This window comes from Styela clava, chromosome 3 (assembly GCF_964204865.1).
Source record: "Styela clava chromosome 3, kaStyClav1.hap1.2, whole genome shotgun sequence".
NCBI lineage: Eukaryota > Metazoa > Chordata > Ascidiacea > Stolidobranchia > Styelidae > Styela > Styela clava.
The window spans coordinates 22,232,607-22,251,301 of record NC_135252.1 but is presented as its reverse complement, the minus strand read 5'-3'; the positions used below and the strand labels follow the sequence as shown (position 1 = coordinate 22,251,301).

Below are 18,695 nucleotides of genomic sequence, written 5' to 3'. Positions count from 1 at the left end.
GCTGAAATACAATTTTCGCTAGTTTCTCAAATGTTTATCTTAAATAAAATGAATATTTTGCAGCGTTTTTATTTTTTAAGTATTACTAGTCGTTATGTAATTGACAATTTGTTAAAATAGCATGTTTTCAAGTATATATTCTATATAAAATTCTATTTGCCTCATACGTTACTGACGAATTTTCTGGAAATACACTGCTTGTAAATTATCAGTTATCTTGGTATTAATTTAATATTTGGTTTTTGTACAATTTATCATTTTGTAAACGTTGATAAATAAGTTAATGTTTTTTGATGCTATATGTTATTATTTGGCGTAAATTTAAAGAATCCATACGATATGGCCTTGTTTATTTTGACTTTCGTTTTAATTTGGAGATATAGTGTGTTCAGAATTATTACAAGAGCTTCTTGGGGGATAGTTGAATGAAAATTCCCAATGTGCGTAGAATTGCATACACTACTGGACTACAAAAATTTTCTATTGTGCGTCATTTCCTATAGCTGGTAAATACTACTGTATATCAAATTGTGCTAATTCACTAGGAACTTTCCATGAGCTTGAGTAATAAAAACCGGGAATTTTTCAAACGGCTAACGTAAGTAAGTCAGAAATTTTCCAAGCAACTGGCCATATGTCGTCAAAAATGAATGATTTCAGATTCATTCCGTGTTGTTTTAAAAGATGTTTAAATTTCATCATGAAACTTTACCGAACATTTAAACGACGTTTCCAATAACCCCCTTTCCAATGATCTCTGATGTACAAATTTAGTAATGTGTTACCACAATTTCATTCATAATAAATTAATAAATACAATTTTGAATTTTTTTTTTATTGAAAGGCTTTTGATAATATTGAAGTATTTACACAAGTGAAACAACTTGCGGTCATCCATTGGACAATCAAAATAAAAAAAATAATTCCAGCAAAATGTTATAACTATAATAAAAATATTATAAACATGAGATTAAACAAATATAAATTGTACCCAAAATACTAATTTTGTTCAATCTCTTACTGGGTGTATTGCAATAAAGCCATCTAGAATTTATTGTTTTCCGTGCGCTTGAGTCATAACAAACCAAAAATTTTCCAGGCAGATGACAACAATCTGTCAAATTATTTGTTTTTATTTTTCCTTAGAAAGCAACTGGCAAAGCAACCATATGCCATAAATGTCGTAAAATAAAATGAATCTTGAGATTTATAACCAGAGCTTTTTAAAAGAACGTTAAATCTTCTTATATTTCTCGGTTAGACAACGTAAACTATTTCGATCATTTGCTACTTTTACATAACTTCAATCAAATTTTACAAAATCCTCAAACAATAACGTTTCAATATTCAATTTAATTACTTTTAAAATTTGTTTTTTAAATGCTTTTGATAATATTAAATTATTTAAAATAATTACGATTATTTGATAGACAAAAAAAATAATAAATAATTCCAACTAAATATTTCAATTAATTTTAAAATATTATTAAACACGAAAATTGCATAAATAACAATGAAACTTGAAATAGTTTTTCCCCCCCTTTCTTATTGTATTGCGCCAAAACCAGCTATATATATAGCCTTCCTATATATAAAATTCCATGAATCGATCGAGCTGAAAATTATTATGGCAGAATATTCTGTACCTAATTGCCAAATATTTATATATTTAATTGGTTTAAATTGGCCGGATAATTTTGCAAGTATCAAATTTCGATTGTGAAAATAAATAAAATTTTGATATGACTCTGAATATAAATGTTATTTGCTATAGAAGTCATCAAGACAGCGAAAAGTCTATTTGCTCAAATTAAATTGGCTATCAATACGTGTATGATTCTAACATTGTTTATAGCCGAAGATTTTTACCATTTATAATGATTATGAGCAATTTACACAGTCATGCTATATAGGACGTTATCCACCATCCCAAACGCACTTGAATCATTCACTTGACCCTTGTCAGTAGTGAGAACTTGTAAGTTATCCGTATTCTCCTCATTTGATTGGGCAATGGCCTCAATTGTTTGCTCCGGAGTGTGCGGATTTAAAGCAAATTCGTAGATTGATTGTCCTGGTGCTTCATTCTCTTTTACTCTTCCGTCTTCATAGACGTGAGTTTCTGTTGCGCGCCTATTATTCTTCATTCTGAATAATGAGAATGATTTTGAACATGAAAAACAACTTTTAACCTTGCTGTTTTATTTTTAGGCAAATGTATTTGAAAAAAAAAACGATTTTTTTTAATTTTTTTCAAAAGCGTATTAATTAAGTAAAGTTTTTAGTCTTATCTTAAGTATCCTGCACCCATCATAATGTTTCAATGTTTGAATTGTACAAATTGGATCTATTATTTAAATTTTTTGCATAGAGCCAAATTTGCGAGATTAAACTATAAAGTGAGCAAATAATTATTACCTTTTTCTGATAGTAAAAGTGACGATGGCGGCAATTAAAAGTGAGACAATAATTGAAATAGACACGATCGTTGCAATTGGAAATAAATGAGATTTTTCATTGTGCTCGAAAACAGTATGAAATTCCGTTGTCAATGTGGCATTTTCATACGAACTGGCCGACGTATTTATCACAACAACATGAATGCCCGTCGTTTGAGTTTCAGTTTCAATCGTAGTCAATGACATTTTTGCATATTGGGAAAGATTACCATCAAACACTGTGAATAAAAGTAACTAAGTAATGTTATGTTAAAAAAAATACATAATTGGAAAAAAGTAAAAATTTCGAATTATTATTAAAATATTATTACCTGACGTGCAATTTTCATATTTGTATGTCATTTCAAAGTTTCTGGCTGAGTCAGGATCGAATACAAATTTTGCCACAGCATAAACATGAGCTTCTATTATTTGGCAGTCCTTGTACTGCGGTACGAGATTTTCTTCATTAGCATTTTTACATGTTTGGTAAAATATACCACAAGTTGGGGTTACGTTGTTGCAGGCTGGTGAAACTAAATGTGCAAACTCATTTTAGCAAAAAGGATGAAAGACAGTATCTAACGGAATTGACAATTTAATGTTAGCAAAATATCAGTTTGAGCATTGCATTTACAACAGTCTGTTTATAGTAAATTATCAATTCATACGTAAGCAGATTCAACCACAATGTCAAGCACACGGAAAGTTTGTAATATTATAAACAATAAATTCTAGATGGCTTTATTGCAATACATCCATTTTAATGAATCTTGGACGCATTAGAAAGTTTAATTACACCCCGAGATTCAGTTTCCGAGATTCTACTTCAAAATTCTGTATAAAAAATTTTGCAATGATTTTGAATTTCCTACAACATGAAGTAAAGAGCGTCATAAATAAATTGAAAATAACTTTAGTATATCATTTCTAACTATTTAAGCAGCCTATATGACTATTCGAGTGGTTTATTTGTTACAAACAAACCCTCAAAAATAACGAGGAGAATTTTTGAAAATAATGCGCCTTTGACTGATGTCATAGAAAAATAAACACATCAAATCAATTTAAAAAAACGGGAATACATACATGTGTGATTATTTCTCTGATTCGGACTAATTGTAAAATTTCCGGGGCAAAATGACTTTTTCTTGGTGACATTAAAAACCAATATTTGTTCCCGATTAGAAATTATACTGAATGTCCATTTCGTATCGTTAAAAATGTCAGAGGCATATAACGTATCTCCACCTTTAGTGATCCACTTGCATTCAACAATGTGTATGTTAACACCTAAAAAAAAAACTTTTAAAATATAATTAAGTATATAATAGTGTAGTTGAATTTAGGACGACTAGAACGAAACGAATCGAATTTCCACTGTTTTGTGTTGATGTGTAATAGCCATATGGAATTCTATAAATTATACAGATATTCAGATTAAGATATTTACATTTCGTCATGCTAGAATTAATATAATGCAAAAGAAAAACGTAGTAAACTAAAAATCCGAAGACAATGATTCACAGCAGTGGACGTGAAATCGCGAAAGATTCAGTGAGTCAGAATGTATACCACGTAACAGCAATAATATTACATATACTCAAACGGATCACGCATTTTGGGTCGTTTTTGAGCGACTTCAATTTCTGCCTAAAAGACGATCACAGCATGCATAAAACGTTATGACGTACCTTTCTTATTTCTTATTAAAAATTTACATTGATTTCAGCAAAATTTCCACAATTTCATTTTAATATTCACTTTTAAATATCAAACTGAACTCAACCGATTATTTTAACTAAAAGTGGGTACGCTCGGCAAGTAGACGTCATGGTACTAAACGTTGCTTGCTCTTTACAGCAAAATAAACATCTCAGAGTAGCCAATGATACAAAATGAATAATAATAATAATAGATAATAATAAATTTATAATTTTTTATTTATGAAATATTTTTGTTTTTATGAATTCAAAATAATGTCATTTGATGTCATCTATCTATTTGTTGACAGTTTGATCCCGCGATTAGCAGTTTTGTGACATCAGCTCTAAAGTATCAATAAGTAAAAAATACCATCACATATGTTCTTCAGCTTAGAGCACAACTTCAACAAGGTTCCAAAGTATATTTTACTTTCACTTTATCCTCGAATGAATAAAAGAAATGATTCAATCTCACAACACTTACTTGTTAAAATTATGAGTCCGATGAAAATGAAAATCATTTTATCTAAAAATTCCACAACAAAATAGGAACCTCTGGGCTCTAAACCAGCTTTTTATAGCGAACTTACAATGCAGTGAAATTCTTACAACGCGGTATGCTGTATATGCAAGTAGCAAGAGCGGTAATTTCCTGTGTAATCACGAGCTATCTATCTTCTTATTGTTCTTACACAAACTCATTTATCATACGCCTGCATATGAAAATGTATTATATTACATGCTCCTTTGACTCAATTTCAAGCTTAATCTATATCCGCTATCCTACACATGTCATTTGCTATAAAAAAACATGTTAAAATGTTCAATAGTACAGCTAAAAGGTAGGTGGTTTTCCTTTCAATAAACAAATGAACAAACACTGGATACAATTATTGCACTATTCGGGCTTGAAATAAAATGGCCACCATAACGTTTTTTTTACCTTGAACATACGTAAACCTTTGTTGCTATTTCACGCTTCTGCTGTTAACAATTTATAATGCTACTTATATCATTTGTATTGGAATACATATTAAAAATAAAATTTTATTTTTAGGACCGAGATGATTATTAAAACAATGTTTGAAAAAATTATAAAATAATGGTTCCGAATTGGTTCTGTTAATGATCTCAATGTTATTAAGCGGTAAAATTACCGTTGCTAACCTCGTTTTATTTAAACAACAAAAACAAAATTGAAGTCAAAAATGATATAATATGGTATTTGCTTGTTTTTCAGAGACAGCAGCATTCGTTACAACACTCGTAACATGATTTCACTTTATTAAATGTAACTTTTAACCAACGTTTATACAAGATTTCGATATACAAAAATGATTCTTCCGCTCTTTGTTTCCAGAAAACCCAAAATATTTTACGCGAGGAATTTCTGAATAATGAGGGATAATACACGTATAATTTCAATTATCGTATTAAAATTTCATTTCCGAAAATTGCTTCATATCGGAATGAACTATGGCATTTTTGGAATTGACTACTCACACACGCTACCGGATTTACAACTATAAACACATTTTGTTATTACTTTATCAAGTTATATTTTGAGATTTACATTATATGAAAAAATTTGCCGTTACGAATAAAGTTTAGTTATATTTAAAGTGCAATATTTGATGTTGTAGTGGGATATTTCTGAATATTCATTCGCTAAAAACAAGCTTCACAACGCTCCAAGGTTGAACATTAAAATTCTGGTTCCAAATTTTGAGTCATGGACGCATGAGCAATATTAGTATTGTTAGAAACAAAACTGGAAAGTTTAGATATCTTGATACGAGTGCAGTGTACAGAGTCGAGTTGTAAGTAATATATGTATATTTAAGTCATACTTCTGGATCACCAGAAAAGCTCAGCAATGTAATCCTTGTAGAATCAATTAGGTGATATACATAAACGCGATTGCAAAGATTCGATTGGACAATATATCGCGTGCTATTTGTTTTGTTTTTGGAACTCTTGTGGTTATCAATTTTATCTTTACGTTGACAGACATAGTGTAATAGTAAGCATTATTCAGTTACTTGCAAATTTGCCCACAACAAGATGACGAAAACAATTTCTACCAAATTTGTTGCTTGCTGCTGTTGCTTATTTTCAATATCAGGTATATTCAAGCATATGTATATATCTCAATTTGGAATGGACTCAGTGGCACATGGTTAGGTTAGAACTTAACCATGATATAGTGATAATTTAATACATGAAGTTCTAAAGCCCATTATCATTGTTTTATACAAGATGTAATAACATTGTTAATATTAGCAGGTCTCACTTAGTCACGAAGGTGTGGACTTATTGAATACAGGTTATTTTTTTCCTACTGTCCGTTTCAGTTATAGTTGGATCCATGATCACCCATGTTAGTTTAAATGACGTATACTATATATTTTTATATTGAATACCGAATCTTATTATTCTGAGTACAGTTTTTATGTCGTTGCTAAATATCTTCCTTTGTAATTTTGTGCGAAATAAAGACTGCAATATTTATTTTCATATTTTTCAACTTTAAATGGAATAAATTCAAAAATTGTATTTTCAAAACCTAGATGGGAATATATATAATGAGCAACTCTTTTTTGTTTTTGCCTATAAGGTTTATTCATTCAATCTAAACATCGTCATAAATCAACTTTTCATATTGAAGATCGAGAAAGTTCTATAGAACTTTTTTTACTTTTTATTGTTAATTAATTGTTGGTTGCTGATATAAAAACTAAAAATTTGCTGTTTACCATATTTTCCTCGTTTGCAATAATGTTAATGTAACAAACTTTAAGCCTCTGATTTTGAAGTTTAAAATACCTTTGTCCTTTACAGGATTCAACCTTGTCAAAGCAAGTCCATGTATTGGAAGTAAATTCAGTGGTTCAGGGAAGATACCTTCTGTAAACTGTCCTAACATCTGCAAATACACATTTCACAGTTTGGGATTGAATAACATAAAACTTCTTATACTTAACGTAACAAGAAACAGAATAAGCAATAGAGAAAGAAAAAATTGCTATGGTCAATTTCAAATTGACACTGTAAATTTAGGTGAGTAGTATAAATATCATTTAAATGGATTGTTTTTTTAAGAAATCCTTGTTCATTTTTCACTCTAACTTTTATATATTTTATTCTGATTTAAAACACTAATACTACTGAGTATTTCCGTTTCGAATTGTATCATTCAATTAATCCTTATTTGATCAACATGAACCAACGCATATCTTTGTTTTTAATGTTCAGCTGCTGATGCGGATATTCCACTCTGTTACATACTTTATCCGATGGATTGCGTAGAGCCAGTAGAACTTACAAAAAAACTTGGATGTAATGCTTTAAAAGTAACAGATTCATTGGCAAAAGTTTATTTAGGGCAAGATATTCATTCGGCACTTACAATATATTATGAATACAAAGTTTGTGTGAAAGGTAAATACTTATAAATACAATTCAATAATATATTAAAGATTCATGAAGTTAATATCAACGGTTGATCATTATTTTCAGTTTCTGCGTTTTTACGAACATTTTACATACATCAAGATTAGTATAAACTCTAACAGTGTTTTTACTCGCCGGGAACTTCTCGGTTAATATCACAATTTCATTTAACGCAGAGCGTTTTCCCCCAATTTTTCCCATAATGGGACCTTCATGAGAAAACTCCGCTGACTTGATATTGCACAACGAATTAGCATTGCTAAAATTATGTATAATAGTAGATCAATAATAAGCTCATAATTATATTGATATAATATAAGCTGAATCAGATGAAATTGATAGATAAATGTAGGCTTTCCTCTGACTACTATTTTTGGATGCTGTGATGATTTAATTTTGCTAAACAAAAATCAGTTTTTTTTTATAATGATTATTAGAATGGAACGACTTCAAACAATTGCTTAAATGGTTACTTCAATATTTATTACGTTTACAGAAATGACAAAAACTGCAAAAAAAAACAAATTCAATATCGCTCACAACAGCAGCGAAAGACACACTGACTAAAGAAATCAAAAATGCTGTATCACAAGTAAACGATGCATCGACAACGACCTCGCATTCCACAACCCACATTCTAAATAAAAATGACGGATACAATATCTCGGGAATTAATAAACTCGTTGCTATACTAGTTCCATGTTCAATTGTTTTACTCGGAGGCGTAGCAGTAACGATTTTATTGTGCCGAAAGAAAAGGTAAAAACAAACAATACATTACAATTACAACTAGAAAAATAATGAGTTCAACCGTATCCTTTTGATCTTTTCCTTCCAATATATTTTTTTTTATTCCTAAACAGATTTAGATTACATACCGAAACGCGAATTCAGTTCATCCATAACTGCTACATAAGTATGTGAAGATATATTAGCTCAAGAATTCTCTTATTCAAATATGTAATCATTGCAATTATCTAAATGAGCTGTATGGCAAGTTTAATTTGATCAAGGCAGGAAAATTTTGAAATTAATTAATTGATTCAATGTTGGAAAATGCGTATTTCCTTCTTAATTTGCTTTGTTTTAATTAAATACATTAAAAACTTATTATTTGAGCCTGCTGGTTTTGCCAGGCAAGATTAGATTTTGGATTACATTACATTTTATTCTTTTTGTTTGTAATTTAAAATTATACAAAAATCAAGTTTATTTCATCGTTTTTTCTTTTCAGAAAGAAAACAAGGAATCAGAATGCAACAGTTGAGTTGCGTAATGGCGAACCAATTACTGGTCAAAACCAATTAGAATTCGATTTTGCTGAAACTTCTGTAAATACTATTGAATCAGATTCTTTTGATTCTTTTGAATCAGATTTATCTTCAGACGATAATGAAGAATGCTGGGAAATATAAAGAGAAAGTCAATAACAATATGTATAAAATGCTGGTATTTTAAATCCCTAAAACATTAATACGAATAGAAATAAAGAAAACCTTATTTTGTGATTTAGATTCTACGTTCACGAATTCTTTGTTTGATTATATTTTGTATTAAAATACCACAACGAAAATTGCACTAGAAATATTCAAACCGAGACTCAAAATTAGTAAATGAATGAATAAATGAATAAAAACGACCTTCAATTTTTTTGGGAATAGTGCAATTTCGCTTAAATGGAATATTCCATTCCATCCTTCGTTTTATTAATATAAACTTTTTATATGAACATAATAATTAATAAATGTATTTGGTATTGTTGTGCGACTTCGTGTTACATAAAAATCATATTTTCATTTGATATTGATGATTATCAATCCACGAAGTACATTTTGAATATATTTTATTTGAATTATATTCTATCGAAACGATTGCTTATTGTTTTTTTAAAAAACTGTCATCTATTTTATACCGGTTGACCCCCCAAAAAAAATACAATCCAGGTTATTTGATAAATATTTAGAAGAAGACATAAGGTTTGTGAAAAGCGTCCTAAATTAATGAAACTTTTAGGTAAATCATACACAAAATGATGTTCAGAGATTAAAGTAGTAAATAAATTTCCATTGTTGTTGTAGAAATATTTAGAAAATCACTATTTTTGCGAGTATCGTTTAAAAACCCGTTAATATATCTCTGGACATTCAACCAAACTTAATCTTAGGATGTTACAAATGTTTGCGATATTGCGTAACGTTTGGAAAATCGTAATAGTTCATTTAATATAATTGTGACTCGTTTTTCGCCGCGATAATATTTTTTAAAGATATTCAGTCTAACAGTTTGACAATGCTAAAAATTTATTTCTCGTTAGAAGTTTTTCTTTGTGGTAACAGCAAATTATTATACGTACACGAGTACACGCGTATATTTAACGACGTTATACTTCCATTTTATACAGTGAAATTTTACAGACGTAAATATCATACCATTATTGTATTTTGGACTTTGTGAGTCATATGAAAGCACATCAGGAAAATTTTCTTCAAAATTTTTGCTCATCGCCACATTCGATGCAGACTTGTACAAAATTGTAAATTGTAAATTGTACAATCTATCGTATTTCTGAAGCATTAAAAGTATATATTTTATATGTTACGACGTCCAATATAGAGGGGACCTAAAAGAGGTTAACAGTCGACTTATCAAATTATGGACAACTGTTACCCTACTTTGTCCCACCCTGTATATTATGTATAATCTCTTCCACCATTAGTATTCCACATAGTTAGGTCTGATATTTGAGACAAACAGTGCTAAATATCCTTAACAAACAAAGCACTGGTCTCATCGTTACAATTTTACTTTAATTTCCCATTTCTCGATTTATATGTGAAGATAAGGCTCTTTTTATATATTGTATATCAGAGTCAGCTAATTACCTCTGGGCGATAAAACAATAGATTTCAAGACTTACAGCTAAGCCCATTTTTAAGTATTTATAGCATCAACCTATTCGAAGCCGAGGGCTACTTTTTGGGTACAGATTAAGCTGCGGACTACCAGTTCAATGTACACTTCTAAAAAAATCCGTTGCTCGATTAAGCTTCAATTATTGATATAATTACTGGTATTTAGTGAAGTATAGACACTAATAAACTTTAGGATTCTTCAGGAAATCAAACGATGATCACAACGTTGCAAATAAATTTCTATCAATTACACTTGTACACTTCAAAACTGAGTGTTTTCAAATTGATTTTCAACACTCTGCACAAGTCTAAGATAAAATGGACGTAACAGTTGTACTATCGAATGTTGCAGAGTATTATACTCCGACGTGTAACTTGACACTGTAACTCTGAGCGAGTCTTGCAGATTTTCATCAGTGAGGCGTGTTCCATGTTTGTTCCTGGTGGAGTGAGTCGCGGCGCTATGGCCCATCGTGTTAAGCGTTAGGTTCGCAGGTTAGAATCCCATGCAGGGATTGTTATGTGCAAAAGGATTGCTGGACTCCTCGCCGCCGTAGGGTGGTTCACGTAACCGCTGGTCGGTTAAGGCTTCCTTCGTCATCAAGTCCAGGCTTCCGGAAACCAATAACTAACTAATTCCATACCCGACATCGAATGGTAACCGACGAGAAGCCGTGGTTTATCATATGGTTAAGCCGTCCTATCGGCTATCTTCTCCCCCGGGATAAATATGTAAATCTCCTATCCTGAATTTATGTCAAAAATGTTGATTCGAAAGGATAGGTTGAAACAAACAATGGTCTCGTAAAATAGGATTACTGTATGATTTGAATCGCGAGATTTTTTATGTCCGTACTGTGCTGACCAGTGTGTAGTTAGCGCGGAAGATTACGCGACAAGATGTGAAATACCTCTATGATTTGCCGTCGCTAAAATCGCCCCACTAATGAGACACACGCAGGCTGTTTTCATGGTGGTATAAATATATCCACCTCCCATTCATCGTGAAAATGATGGATTTTTCTTTGGAATCAATAATTGTATTATTACTGCTCCGCTAACCAACGGACAAGAAAAAGCGCGGGTTCGTGGAAAGTGATCTCAGTGTGATGTCATAATTGGAAGAGTGTTAATTGACCCGTCACATTACTGAGGTCAAATAAAAATAAGGTTGATGGTTACAATAATTATTATAGTGCCATTTCTAGTTCCCATATAAGTGTGATTTATACTAAAATAGCAGCACAAAATATAATTGATGTAGCTTACTTAAAAGAGCCTTTATCAAGCTTAGTTTGGAACAGACCTGCGGGCGACTAATATGGTCTTCGCGGGCGACTTGGTGCCCGCGGGCAACGCGTTGGTGACCCCTGATTTATAGTTTGTTTGAATTCTGTATATCTAAGTACCTACTAAAAATAGTATAAATGGATGTCACTGTTAGATGAAAAAAAATAATCCTACAAGATATTTGATCACCAATAGCCTAATTTCATCAATTTTACTTATTCTTAGTTGTTTGTAAGAAATTAACATTCAATCCGAAAAATATTATTCAATTTCTAAGTTTATATGGAATGAATTGATAACCTCGATCTAGTGACTACTAGAACGTTTGCCATTGCAAGCCTCCAACAATGTCTATTGAATTGCTTTTGAACCTTCTGTCGTGAAACTGTCAAATTTAGGTTCAAACTATGACTCATGGGTGCAAAAGCATTAGCAGTATTGTTTGTAACAAGGATAGAAAAATTTGTATACGTACGTATAACGTACGTTAGGTGAAAAGAGCAAGCTAAATATAATTCGTGTTGTTTCAGGGCTTGAGTGAGTCGTTTTAATATTCAGTTATGAATATATACGTATTTTGGTTTGAATCAAGGTCTAGTAACGGGTGGAAAAGAACTTAAGATTATTACTCGAGAGCAACGCATGTAACTATAGAAGTATTAGGGATAATCTGTGAACATTATAATGTTTGCTAATATGTGTTCGATGGTTTTTATATTTTAAATTTGCAATTATCATTATCTATTTTATATTAACAGTGTTAATGCCTAATCATTGGAATAAACTAAAGTATGATGATGTTACAATTTTCTTCAAAAATCTTTGCTATCTGTATCTGCTTGATTTCAATATCAGGTATGTTAAATAATATATACATTAACCATATTATATTACTTATCTATATCAAGTATTGATGGTCGCAATTTCGTAAGATTAGCTTGCTACGTAAGCATGTGTGAATCGTATGCTAAAAATCTCAGTATCGACGATGCATGGTCTGTGTCGTTATGCATCGTTCAACACAATTGTATTCGTTACGGATATAAAATATGAAACTTAGTAAAACCCAATTCGTTATTAAAAACCATGCCCATGCAACAGACGTATATGTTTGAAAAAATGCATGTTTGAGCCACAATGACAAAAAAATAAAAATAAGTTCAAAATTTAAATTATATTGGTGTTTTACAGGCATCAGCATTATCGAAGCAATGAATTCAATGAATTGTCGGCATGGTGGTGGTATATTCAGTGGTTACGATAAATTACCTTCACCAGGTTGTTCCACAATGTGCAATTACACATTTCATTTGAGATTAAATACTTTAAAACTTCTTGAACTAAACGTAACAAAAAATGACGAGGGAATTAAAGGAAGTTGCCAAGGACAATTTCAGATTCAAAATCTCGATTTATGTAAGCAGAATCTAAATAGAGAAATTAATATTTTTTTTAGCTGCACTTATGTATTCCTAATTTCACTCTTATCGAGCTTTCATTTATTTGTTTAAATTTTCATAATTTCAAAATGATTAAATGAATAAAATTTCTTATTTATTTTAATTGTAGCATTCTTTTTTAAATTAAAAAACGTTTCCTTGATTCTGATCTGAAATTTCAGATGCTGATGTAGACACTCCTCGCTGTTACATACTTTATAGGGAAGATTGTGCAGAGCCAGTCGAACTTGCAATGAAGCATGATTGTAATACGTTTAAAATAACAGATGATTGGACAAAAGTATATATTGGGCAAGATGTTTATTCTACAGAACCACTTTCAGTTGAATATAGCTACACGTATTGTACAAAAGGTAAATAAATGCACAACTATGATTAATTAAAAGTGAGTAAAAATAGTCGAAGCCTATTAAAATAGATCTCAAGACATTGAGCAACATTTTCTCGAAGCAAAAAAAAGCAATATATCACAATTTTTTTAAATTTTTGTTTTTGGCTTTAATAAACTTTAGGAGTTTGTAAAACCTATTGTATAATATCGAAAAATTCATGATTTTTATTGTTTTTACTCAGCACCCACTACTCCATTATCTGCAACAACTAGAAAAATAAAACACAAAATCACTTCGACATACCAAGATATTTCATCTAGGCCAAGCACGTTTACTGCAGAAGGTACGTTTACTGCAGAAGCATACAAAGATTTGTTTATAGTTTGTTATTTAATTCGACAAAACTCTTAGTAATTCAATGTTCTATACACCGTGTGTCGATGGATTAACTCCGATCGCACTCCGATTATTATTCAACCCAATATTCTTAGGATTTTTCTTTGTGAGTTCCTAATCATGATAGTAGAATATACAAACAAATAAAAATGAGCTATTTGATCTTGTGATTATATTTGTGAACCCAGCTATTTTAGTTGGAAATTCAAAATTCACATTGTTAAAACGTCTAATAGTAACTCTATTGATTCGTTCAATTTGATTTTCACTTAGCAACAACTACTCCGTTTACATCTTCGGCTCCAATTACCCCCAATGGAAGATTAATAACAAAAGCCATTTCGACACCCCTGGATATTTCTTCTACCACGAGCATGGTTGCTACAAAAGGTAATCAAAAGCCTTTCCAAAATATTTTATTATAAAAATGAATTGAAACAAACTGTTTATTTTAAAAAATTTTACTACACAATAACTCGGTGGAAAATGTGTAAAAGTAAATAACGAAATCCGTGTAATCACCGTAATGCTTGAATTCGGTTGAATAGCATTTAATAAGGCTTTCCATTGATGACGTTTATATTATTATATTTATTTCTCCATTTGGGTTTTACTAATACCCCCACAACGACACAAAGCGTAGCAAAAAAGTCAGGTATACATCTTTTCAATTGAAAACGTATTTCTATTTTTGTCTGACTAAGCAGAGAATGTCCAAACTTAACATTTCCCCCCATTAAGCAAATGTTTAAAAGGTTATTTTGAGCGTATGTGAAGTATTCAAAATTTCATTTTTGATGCAATTTTCAACATTGTTTTAGTGCAACTAAACGCGATTATATTATTTTTCAACTTATCATATTTGCCATTGAATTTATTAGAATTATCTATTGTATGTTTGGCTAATGGTTATTATAGTTTCATAAGGAAACTAATCTTTCTAATTATATAGTTGAACCCAAGTTTGTTGACACTGCATATTAAAAAGTTCGTGTATATCCACATGCTGGCTACAAAAACATGGTTTATTTGGTTAATTTACATAAGCGTTGCTTACTCGAAAATAAACTCCGTTCTTAAAATTAGTAGCATATTATGTATCATAAATTACTTTCAGAATCATGTTTGGTATACAAGATGTAAAAACTCCTATATATGTAATGTACTATTACAAATTCCATCAAATCTTTATTGGTACGTTTATATATTGTACATATAGAAACTTCCTCTGTATCTGTAACAACCACCGGAGGAAACACCATCTCAAAATTGATTACGTCATCTAATTCACCATTAAGCTTATCAACAACTCAAACCACAATTTTGAACGAAGGTAAATATGAAGTCACATATTATATGAACATTTACAAATACGTTAGTTTGAAATTTGAAAAACGTATTTTTTATGTTATTTATATATTCAACATAACATACATAATGTTAAAATATGCACAATTTCTAGCATAGAAAATGTATCTCAACCGATTACTTCTAGATCGTATAAGTAGCTGAATTTTACACATTCTCTAGGTTATACGTTTTGGACATTTTCAAAGTATTCTACGATTGGCCTATTTATATGATTTGCATAACTAATAACATATTCTATATGTGAATTTTTATTTTAAATATATATATATATATATATCATAATATCTTTAACAGAATGGACGAACTCGAAATTTGAAACGAATTCAATATCAGACACAACGGCAGTGAAAGACACAATGAGTCACGATATCACAGATGTTGTATCACAAGTGACCCATGCACTAACAACAACCTCATTCTCGAACCACACTATGGAAGGAAATGACGAAAACGCTGATTCAAGAATGGATACAATCCTAGCTATAATCGTCCCTTGTTCTATAGTCTTACTACTTGGTGTCATAGCAGTTCCAACTTTACTCTGCCTACGTAAAAGGTAAAACACAGGAACAATATTTGGAAATAATATAAGTACTATAGAGTAGAACCAACAGAGTTCTAACCTTCAATCTAGAAGTAATTCAAGCAACATTCCTATTTATTTCATGACAAAATTCCTTCTATTACGTGGAAATAATAACGCTTATCAAAATTGAAATAAAAATCCTAAAATTCCTAGATAAATCCTTACATATAGGTAGATATATTATGTGGAAATATTAGTATAAATTAAAACAATATTAAGGTTATACGCTTGTGTAACGAGTAATCATTGGTGAAGATAAAAGTTGTCTTCCTTTTTATTATAAGATGAATGGTTTCGACCAAATAAATACAAAAAAGTTATATGACTCGAAGAACTGCACAAACTTGTCGTTTTAAAATTGATTCTTGATCCAATAGGGGCTACAAACGCCTATATCAACGTTCAAAAATTTTTTAATAATATTTTTAATAATTGTATTGTATATATTCCGTCTAGAAGAAAATTGCAGAATCAGAATCAGTCAATTGAATTGCACCGTGAATCGACTACTGCGGTAGGTCAATCAGCACTCAATTTGGCAAAAAAGCCTGTAAATGTGTTTGAACAAAACTCTTTGCACGAAGTGTCCTCTGAATTCGATTCTTTTTCGGACGCTCAGGGGGAACATCCTTCGTCTGGAGAAATGGTCAATAACGTTTTGTATGGCATGGTATAACGCTTAACCGTACAAGACTAAACCAACAGTCATTTTTGCATTATTCAATATCGACAAAGAGGATTGAAGGTTCATGAAAACTGTTTCGTTCAGCTATTTGTGAAAAAAGAAAACCAAATAACTAAAATAAAAATAAACTTAACCTATGCATATATTATTTATGCAATGGCATATCCAATACCTAATATAATAATCATTTGACTGAAACACGTTTCGAATAGTTGTTTCCAATGATAGTGCTTACCGACAACTATGATTTAATTTTAAAATTACAAAAAATTGAAAAACATTTTAATGGGGTGAAAATAAACTCTGTATAAACTCTGTAAACCCTCTATAAATAAAAATGCATTAGGGTTACAAAAAATTTTATTTTTTTGCAAAATCCATTCTTGCACATAATATGAAAATAATGTATTTCATCGTGAATCACTGAGTCGCCATAATAAGTTATTAAATAACATTTTTATATTCTTGATATGTTTTGATATTTTTATAGTATTTTCTCAATTTTGAATAATTTAATTGTAAAGTGGTAACGTTACTAGATGAAATATAAATGAACATTGTAAAGTCCTATTTTTATCTGTTAATCATTTTCTTCTATGAAAACAATTGAACAATATTTGAATAGAGCAGGTGTGTGCAACCTTGGACCCTCGTGCCCAATGCGGCCCGAAAGGTAAAATTGTGCGGCCCGGGGAGAAGTGCCAATTATGAATAGTTTGTCCGCCAATCGACTTTCAATTTAGTTAATCTGGTACGTATTCATATTGTAATCATATTGCAAAATACCCAATGTTAAAAAAAACGTTTTTCTCACTGAATTCGTTTAAAGTCGGTGTGACAATAAAATTGAATAGCAGTTTTCTATAGAAATTTACGCGTTTTAACTCCCACTTCTGCCAGGACCCCTAACAACAATGCCGTAAGATCAATGAAAAAAAAATTGTGCGCCCAACTACTGGAAAAGCTATCTTAATTAAATGAAGACGCGGCCGCGGCTTCCCCCAGTTATTTGTATCTGGTCATTCTGCAATAAAGGTTGTACACCCCTTAATTAACTTGAACGAGAAGTCATTTTGGATTTACGAGAAACATCCTTTTGCTTTTTAGAAAGTTCTTATCAAGTGGTATTAAAATAAAAAAAGAAAACCAAATTACAACTAAGTTGTAATACCAAGCAACTGATGCATACAATAAGTATTGTGCAATCCAACAGCCCTTAAAAGAATCGTTTGGAGATGAAATATTATTTACAAATCATTAAAACCCGTTTTTAGCGCACGATTGTTGGATGTATAGTGAGTGTTAGTAACTAAAATTTGATGTTTCAAATTGGAGTAGATAAACAAAATTAAAAACTTATTTCATGTATAAGTTTTGTGACAAATTTTACATTTCAACAGAAACCTGTCTTACTCACAACTCATGTACGTCAGTATGGTTCAGTAGTTCGTCATAAGAAGTTGTTGTCGATACTTTATAATATTTATTTTAGATATGTTTGTGATATCGTGTTGTGTTTTCTCAGCTTTAATTGTTTTAATACTTTGATATGTTTGTGATATTGTAAGGAGTTTTCTTAGTTTTTAGTAAGTTATTTGTAAAATGGTAACACTTTCATACGGAAATTATCCATTTAAAGCAGATAGTATTGATGAGTATTTCTCTATATATTGGGTATCATTGTGAAGTCAACTAATCTGCTAATCATGCTTTGAATGTTATTTTAATTAGGTTATGCTTGGTTCCGGATTTTTTTTTGGAATTACAGAAACCGTCATTTTATCTTAATTAAAAAAAATCGATTATAAATAGCATTAATAATGCAATGAATGACATTACTAATTCCGCTACTTTCGTAATTGTTCTGAATTATTCTTTTTTTTTTTTTCAATATAATAGTAAGATAGTAATATAATTGCCATTATGTAAATAAAAGGTATTCGAATGCATACATGGGTTTCTATATTTCAATAGAAAAACAAGGAATAAGAATCAATAAGCTGTTAATAGTGAGAGTAATAAATAGATAAAACAAAAAATAGATATTTCATTGTTCGATATATAAT

The 18,695-nt window shown here is 30.5% G+C and overlaps 3 protein-coding genes across 4 annotated transcripts; 2 read left to right on the top strand and 1 right to left on the bottom strand.

Moving 5' to 3' along the window:
* Positions 1–627: 627 nt before the first annotated feature.
* On the bottom strand, positions 628–4,742 carry LOC144421055 (uncharacterized). Its single transcript, XM_078111200.1, has 5 exons — positions 4,629–4,742; positions 3,528–3,731; positions 2,771–2,974; positions 2,419–2,677; positions 628–2,148 (listed from the first exon to the last, which is right to left on the bottom strand). The coding sequence occupies exons 1-5, from the start codon at positions 4,663–4,665 to the stop codon at positions 1,893–1,895; spliced, it is 960 nt and encodes a 319-aa protein (XP_077967326.1). The 5' UTR covers positions 4,666–4,742; the 3' UTR covers positions 628–1,892.
* A 1,410-nt stretch (positions 4,743–6,152) lies between these two features.
* LOC144421110 (uncharacterized) lies at positions 6,153–8,889 on the top strand. Its single transcript, XM_078111339.1, has 5 exons — positions 6,153–6,269; positions 6,986–7,204; positions 7,400–7,585; positions 8,094–8,356; positions 8,832–8,889. Exons 1-4 carry the CDS (start codon positions 6,209–6,211, stop codon positions 8,162–8,164), a joined length of 537 nt encoding a protein of 178 aa, XP_077967465.1. The 5' UTR covers positions 6,153–6,208; the 3' UTR covers positions 8,165–8,356; positions 8,832–8,889.
* Positions 8,890–12,555: 3,666 nt separating this feature from the next.
* On the top strand, positions 12,556–18,471 carry LOC144421003 (uncharacterized). Of its 2 annotated transcripts, none has more exons than XM_078111023.1 (8): positions 12,556–12,654; positions 12,991–13,215; positions 13,421–13,612; positions 13,833–13,934; positions 14,261–14,377; positions 15,207–15,320; positions 15,653–15,914; positions 16,404–18,471. In XM_078111023.1, the coding sequence occupies exons 1-8, from the start codon at positions 12,591–12,593 to the stop codon at positions 16,618–16,620; spliced, it is 1,293 nt and encodes a 430-aa protein (XP_077967149.1). In that variant the 5' UTR covers positions 12,556–12,590; the 3' UTR covers positions 16,621–18,471. The 2 variants fall into 2 exon arrangements, with proteins under 2 accessions (XP_077967149.1, XP_077967147.1); XM_078111021.1 differs by having other exon boundaries at positions 16,401–18,471.
* The last annotated feature ends 224 nt before the right edge of the window (positions 18,472–18,695 follow it).